The sequence below is a fragment of the Alligator sinensis genome, unplaced genomic scaffold, assembly GCF_000455745.1.
Source record: "Alligator sinensis unplaced genomic scaffold, ASM45574v1 scaffold1273_1, whole genome shotgun sequence".
NCBI lineage: Eukaryota > Metazoa > Chordata > Crocodylia > Alligatoridae > Alligator > Alligator sinensis.
In genome coordinates this window covers 188,663-195,929 of record NW_005842653.1, presented here as the reverse complement: position 1 = coordinate 195,929, position 7,267 = coordinate 188,663, and the positions used below count along the sequence as shown (strand labels likewise).

Here is a 7,267-nt window from a genome sequence, read left to right as displayed (position 1 = left end):
GGCTGCACTGCGTGTGCGTGGTGGGCTTCGACCTGGAGCTGGGCCAGGCCGTGGAGGTGAGCGGGGGCCCTGCCTGTGCCCGGTCCGTAAGCTGTCACCTAGGCGGGTATCTGAACATAGGGTTGCGCCGAGGGAGGTGTGCAGCTGTTCTGGCACTTCCGATTAGCCGGTGGGATTATTTCGTTTCTTCCCATCCAGCAACCCGGTGAGATGCCTGACCGACCTGTCGCTCTTCTTGTAGGAGCTGAGCTGGTTAAGAAGGCATTAAGGCAGGATAGTCAAGCATGCCGTGATGCTGCTTCAGTCTTGGTTTAAGACAGTGGTTTCCGGCCTCGGGTTGCAACCCAAAGAGGGTCGCTTGGGCAATGCCGGCGGCGCTGCACACAAAAGACGAGCGGTGCCGGGAGCTCCTCCCAGCCACTGCCACTGCTGTACTCTTCTCCCAGCAGCAGGTTGCAGCCAAAAAGGTTGGGAACAACTGGCTTAAGATGTAAAAATACTTTTGTGCTCAGTAGAAGGCAATAGTGATTGAGAAAAATCAAGGCAAGTACTTCTAGGGGAAGTGGTGCTGGTGACTTAGTACATCAGAGTTTCTATTACACAGATATCCACTGTAGGTTTAAAGCAGCGGTGTCAAACATGTTGCCCACAGGCTGAGTCCAGCCCATGGAGCTTCATAATTTGGCCCTGGGTGCTGCCCATTGACCCACATGCTGCACAGGACCAGCCCCTTACACAGTGCTGGGTCCTACGTCACGTGGCACCCACTTGGGCCAGTGTCCCCCCATGTGCCCTGTATCCGGCAGGTACGTGCATGCAGGGCTGCGTGGGGGGGAGGCAGCGAGGACCTTCGCACACCACCCTTTGACAACCCTGCTGTGCAGTCTTAAGTCTTGTATTTTTCAGCAGTGAGGTCTACATTTCTGTGGCTCTTTTTTGCAAGATTAGAATACGGAATTTTAGGGGTACACTGATAGAATTTGGGGGGGCTGATACCAATAGCCAGTTTTTAAGAAGGCGTGTCAACTGATACAGATATTCCTCCTTGGTGGCTACAAACATACTGATACAGCTATGTCCAGCTGGTAAGTCTGTTATGGTGGAAGGGGAGGGGCAGATCAATGCCCCCCTGTGGTGAGTAAGGGAGTGGGGTAGGGGATGGGACGGGCACTGCCCAGCCAGGGCGGGGCAGGGCACAGGACAGAGCCATGGCTTGTCTGGGCAGGGGGCAGCTCCCACCACTGCGTGCACCCTGAGAGGGCACTGGAGGTGGGGTGCTCCCCTGGATCTGCATGTGGGGGCAGGGGCTGCAGCTGCAGGCTGGGGCCAGGGCTGTGCTGGGATCTTCCTGGCACTTAGTGGGGAGGGAGTTGGGTCAGGGCTGTGTTTGGGGCAGGCGGCAGTGGCGTTGGGAGGTGGGGCTACAGTGGGGTTATAGCAAAATTTGAGGAGGCTGCAGCCCCCCTGCCCCCCTAGCCCTCCTCCCAGTGCCTCTGCTGCTGGCCCTGAGCACAGCCTGGCCCAGCCTCCTGCTGGAAAAACCCGATACAGCTCGCTGCTGCAGTACCCACTATGCACATTCAGGGGCACACCACACTTTCACCCCTGCCCCTGGTGCCCTCCCCGGGTATATGCAGCAGTGGGAGCCGCCCCCCAGATGAACTGTGGCTCTGTCTCGTGCCCTGCCCTGCCCCAGCTAGGCAGTGCTTGCCCCACTCCCTTCTTTACCACAGGGGGTGTTGATCTGCACCCCACCATGCCCTTTCTGTCCCCCTTCCCCTTCTACCAGGACAGACTTACCAGCTGCATGCAGCTCTCCAAGCTGTCTGGCTGTGCTCCTTACTGCCCGTGTGCTGTGTTGCAGCTGTGTGCATACACAGGCATTTATTGGCCACATTATCAGCTAGCTCCGATGTGGCTATACACTAACAACCAAGGATTGAACATTGATATTGACTTAATTGCATACTACAGTCTACCTGACTCTAGATAATGTTTCTTCAAGTTACAGGTAATAATGACCTTCTTCCTTTTTGAAAAGTCTTGATCTTTCACTAATATCCTTTTTCTGTGATTTAGGCCTCTGCTACCCTTTGGAATTTCTCTTTCCAGTTTTACAGCCCTGCAAATTGTTTTATTTTTCACTGCACTTGTTTTTACCTCAGACCTGAGGAAAATGCATCACTTTCAAAAGCTCCTCTAAATTCATCCCTACCATGTAGTTTGATTAGTAAAAGATATTCACAAAAATTCTTGCCTTGTATTTCTTGGGTCAGCACAGCTACACTACCCTCAAGACTAGTTATGACAATTAAAGTTATTTGAATAGGGAAGAGCACTGATTGATTTTGTTCATAGTCCAGGATGTGAGCCTGCAAGTTCTATCCAAGCAGTTGGGAAAGAGTAGCCTTCTAAAAGATAGTTGCTGTCTTGTATTGGGAACAATAACACAAGTAAATCAGTGAATGCTGCATCACAAAAGGTAGTTGAGTAGTTAATCACTTGGTGTTTTTAAATTGTTCATCCTGTTTTCAAGTAGAGATAATTTTTGTTTTTGTTTATAGGTGACATATCCACAAAACTCAAAACTTACGGATAAAGAAGTGAGTAGAAACTGTTTCCATTATGCCTTTTGATTTAAAAAAACCCAAACAAACAAACCTTTTTTACCTGTTGTTTTTTTTCCCTCCCCAGAAAACCAATATTTGTTATTTATCTTTTCCTGATTCGAATGCAGGTAATTGCTTTTTTTTTCTGTAATCTATAATCTATAATGTGAATGTATGTAGTCCTAGACCGAACTTTGGTAGAACTGTGTTAATTTTAATTACACAATTAATTTTGGCTAAAGTATGTTGCAGGAATGTTGTAATGATCCAAAAAAGTGTTAAGCTGTGAGTAAGATGAAACCTAAAATATTAGTTATTTATATAATAGTAGAATGCAGGAACCTTCGTTTTATTTTGCATAAAGTGAGAATTAATATGTATTGGTGGTACTTTAGCATTTCAGTAGTTCTTGCCATCTGTAGGTCCTCAAGCATTTTGCAGTGACTAAAGGTATGGACAAACATACACTTTAGCTTGCAGCATCTTTTACAATTTAACTATTACCTCTATTATCCTGTAATGTCACTAGTTAGCCAAATTGTGCTAACTTTGATCCAAAATGGGTAAGGGATGGAGCAGTTACAGTATCATGCAGATACTGTGTAACAGTTGTATCATAATAGCTTGTATTGGCATTTTTTGATAGAAATACAACTCTTAACCTTGTGATACTGAACCAGGGTACCTTGATTGTTTCAAGGGTGCCTTAGGGTTTCGCACAATGTTAGTTTAGCACTGTTAGGTTTAAAAGCCAGATTCACAAGACCCAGAGATTTCAAATATAAAACCATAGTTGTGGTCTTTCTGAGTTCTCTACAACAGAAAAACTTCTATTCTTTTTTTTTTTTTTCCTATAGGCAGAAAAATAGCGAAAACTAAGACATTTTCTGAGGGGTGCCTCGAGTCTGTCCAGGGGACAGTGCCTTGAGTCTAAAAAGGTTGAGAACACTAGTGTATCTTAAGCTTCCTAATATCTGTAATATGTGGAACTATTACATCCATTATATTATTTCCATGTTCTTTATGGAAATTGAAGCACAGAGGTTGAGTGACTTAATGAAACTAATATGAGGGGGGGAGTACTGAACTAAAAACATTAAAAAATGAACAAGACTTTAATTAATTAGATTTTTTTTTTAAAAAACAAATATGACCACAATTAGAATGCTGTGCTATTTTATTTCTCTCTCTCTCTCTGTGTCCTTTACATCTGCAGCTGTGTTTGATCCTGGTTGCTGAACTCTTCTTGCATTTACTATTTCTTTACTCTTGCCAAAGTGGAGTAGAGACATGTGATTAGCAATCTGGAGCATCTGTAGAAGGGGATGACTAAACTACAGACCCCCATTGCACAACTTACAGAAGTTCAAACTCTTTGTAGATGACAATTTTTTTCTAGATGTTCTGATCCCATTATTATTTTTTTGGAAGCTTTACATTATGGCAGTTTTGTACTAAGGCAGAAGAAACATGTTTGTTGTGTAAGAGTTCTGCCATGAGTTTCTGGCTATCCTACAGCTTTTACGATCTGCTTACTTTATTTTATGTCTTAATATGGTAAAAGTGAGATAATATATTTTCACCATCTTCTGTGAAAGTAAGGGAGTGGTTCCTTTTTGGCTCTTGCATGTAAAAAGCATATATGCTGAACTGTAAGTATACACCTTACTGTATGTAATAGTTACAGATTTATTTAAATATTACATAGGAAGGTATTTATTTAGAATACTTAAGTATTTAACATACAACGTCATAACTAAGAAAAATGCAAAATTACTCTTGGAAAAATCATGTTAAGTTAATAGTGTATAATGTATACAAGTAAAGAGAAACATTTGTGGGCAGGGTTGATAGCATCGTTAACTATATCTGATTACTCTTATGAACATAGAAATTATGTAGAGGCCTCCCTTGGATAAAAACTTTATTCCAGAGGTTAACCAGAAAAAAATTTATCTTAACAAAGGAAAGCTGTTCTACCCAAATATTTTTTCTTTATTCTGTGTCTTAATATTAGCAGGAAAACTGTTTACGACCCAAGAGCAAACTTATGAGGAAATTATTAGCTTATAACTAACTCAGCAGCCATAGCCAGCAGGTCTTCAGTTCCTCAGAAGGCCATAGAGGGTATCTAATGTATTGAAAAATGGTTTTGAAACTTGCTAAAAGGCTGTGTTGTTTGCTTATTTTTTGTGTATTAAAACAAAATTAGACATTTGTATTGATGATAGGTTTTTGGGGGGGTTTTAAGTAAGATATGACTGCCATTTTCCTTGGTCAGTTGTGTAGAACAGCCTGCTACAGTATGCTTTTCAATTAAAAAAATGAGCAGATGATGGGGAGAAATTTGCTATAGAACTGCCAGTATTCTCTGCATTGTCTGTCATCTTGTTTTTTTTTATAACACTTCTGTTTTGTTCATGTCTGTGCCAATCAGCAGGAGGGAATATATTTGCCAATTGTTTTTTTGAGCCACCATAATAAAAATAACTTCTAAAACTGGAAATACACTGTTTAAGCTGTCAGTGTGAGAGATTGATGACACTGCAGCTTTTTTCTTTAGTTTTAAACAAATGGAAAAAGGAGAGTGGGGTTTTAGCTGAAGTTGCTGTATAACTTTTTTTTTTTTTTTAAAGTAATTATTTTATGTTGCATGCTGTGTATGTGGCTGCAGGAAAAAAAAAAAAAAAACATCACCAGCCTTTTCTGTCACACCAAGCAGTGAAAATACTAGTAAACAGCCTTTCAGTTTTGACCAGTGCTCCATTGGCCTACTCAATTGAGTAATGGTGGCAATGTTCAAAGATCACTTCCTTTCACATATTGTCTGTATGGGGGTCATATTGGATTAGTTACTTAGTTCAGACTGCAGTGAATTAACTATCAAATTAAAGTACATCCATGCTTCTTTGCTGTTACAGCTTAAGATATTTTCTTATTAATTATTGGGCCCACACGGCTCTATTTGTTTGAAATCCTGTGACTTTTGGGGTGTGGTGGGGGGCAGCTGCTGTCTGATGTGCAATATTTTGCTGTTTCTTTCTTTGTATGGGATTTTTCTCATGATCCATTGTTGGATGCCTACTGGAGCCTACAGATATTTTGGGAATTAAGGGTCAAACTAAAAATGTGTTACTTTTTGTGGCGTCCCATAATTCATCTGTGTTTTGCCAGTGCCATTTGTCATGAAGCATGGAGGACCCAGACCTAATTGCCATGGTTTTGATAGGTGTTAATTCAAACAGAATGATGCGTGTGGATTAGCATATGCCCAACCGAAATAACTTGATATAGAGATTTTGGATGCTGCAGCAATATGACTAGATAGAGCCGGAATGCAGTGTGAAACTGAGCAGTTATTTCTGTGGGGCATATATCTGGAACAGCTTCATTTGAAATGCTGCCTCTGGGCTCAGTCAGCGAGCACTGACTGAACAAGATAGTAATACAGAATGGTGATGGCCAGCAGTCATTTCAGAACTTCAGGACACAAAAACTACTTTCCTACAGCTACATTTTGACCACAAGTGGACGCTGAAAGATTAACTTGGCATATTTCACAGATGGGAACACCCATGGTTAACTCCTGTTCCACCACTCCAAGTGATGCATGTTAGAGGCTTTGCTTGAGAACAAGTCCAAGTTCTATGCTAGACAAATTCCTTTTCTGTGGTCAAGGGAACTTGCATAGATTTTTGTCCATTTGTTGTAATTTCCAAAGTAAGACCAAATGAACCACAATGGTACTGGTAGCAGCAACATGGCTGAGACAGCACTGATCTGTTGTTCTATGAGATCCACCCATATGATCAGCATGGGCACTTTCATTTATGTCACAATATATGTCACAGGCCAGTTCCTTGAATCCCCATGCTCTCCCATGGCATAGCTTGTCAATGGCTGAATTCCTTTGAGAGAACTGGCTGAGGCAGCATGCTCCAGGACCATGGTTGTCATGGGTGACTTCAATTACCCAGACATCTCATGGGAGGATCGCTCAGCAAAATCTGAGCGGTCGCAAAGCTTCCTCTTGTGCGCGGATGACCTCTACCTGACTCAAGAAGTCTATGGGCCAACGAGAGGCAAAGCGCTGCTCGACCTGGTACTGGCTACAGGGGATGACCTAGTCGGCAACCTAGTGATTGATGAGAAGCTGGGTGACAGCGACCATGAGCTGATCACCTTCACCATCCGCCGAAAAGCTGGCAAGTCAGTCAGCAACACGGAAGTCCTTGACTTCAGGAAAGCCGACTTTGACAAGCTCAGGAGGCTTGTCAGTGAGGCCCTAAGGGACCATGACCACAGGGAGAGGCGGGGTTCAAGAAGAGTGGTTGCTCCTCAAGGGAGCGATCCTCAGTGCACAAACTAAGTCTATTCCATCTCGGAGGAAAGGCAGCAAGAGGGCACAGCAACCCCCCTGGCTCTCCAGGGACCTAGCAGACCACCTGAGGCTAAAAAGAAAGGCCTACAAAGGATGGAGGATGGGAATCACCTCCAAGGAGGATTATTCTGCACTGGTCCGGTCCTGTAGGGAGCATACCAGGAAAGCCAAGGCTGCAACTGAACTCCAACTAGCTTTGAGCATCAAGGACAATAAAAAGTCCTTTTTCAGATATGTGGGGAGCCGGAGGAAAAGCAGGGGCAACATTGGACCCCTG

At 43.3% G+C, this 7,267-nt stretch overlaps 1 protein-coding gene across 1 annotated transcript in view; it reads left to right on the top strand.

Annotated features, from left to right (window-relative positions):
* Positions 1-5: 5 nt before the first annotated feature.
* DENND6A (DENN domain containing 6A) overlaps positions 6-7,267 on the top strand; it is a gene marked incomplete at its 5' end in the record, with an annotated part of 40,238 nt that continues 32,976 nt past the window's right edge. Inside the window, 3 exons of the mRNA XM_006033678.2 lie at positions 6-56; positions 2,565-2,603; positions 2,695-2,737. Of these exons, the coding sequence (XP_006033740.2) occupies positions 6-56; positions 2,565-2,603; positions 2,695-2,737 (133 nt within the window). The remainder of the gene's footprint in view (positions 57-2,564; positions 2,604-2,694; positions 2,738-7,267) is intronic.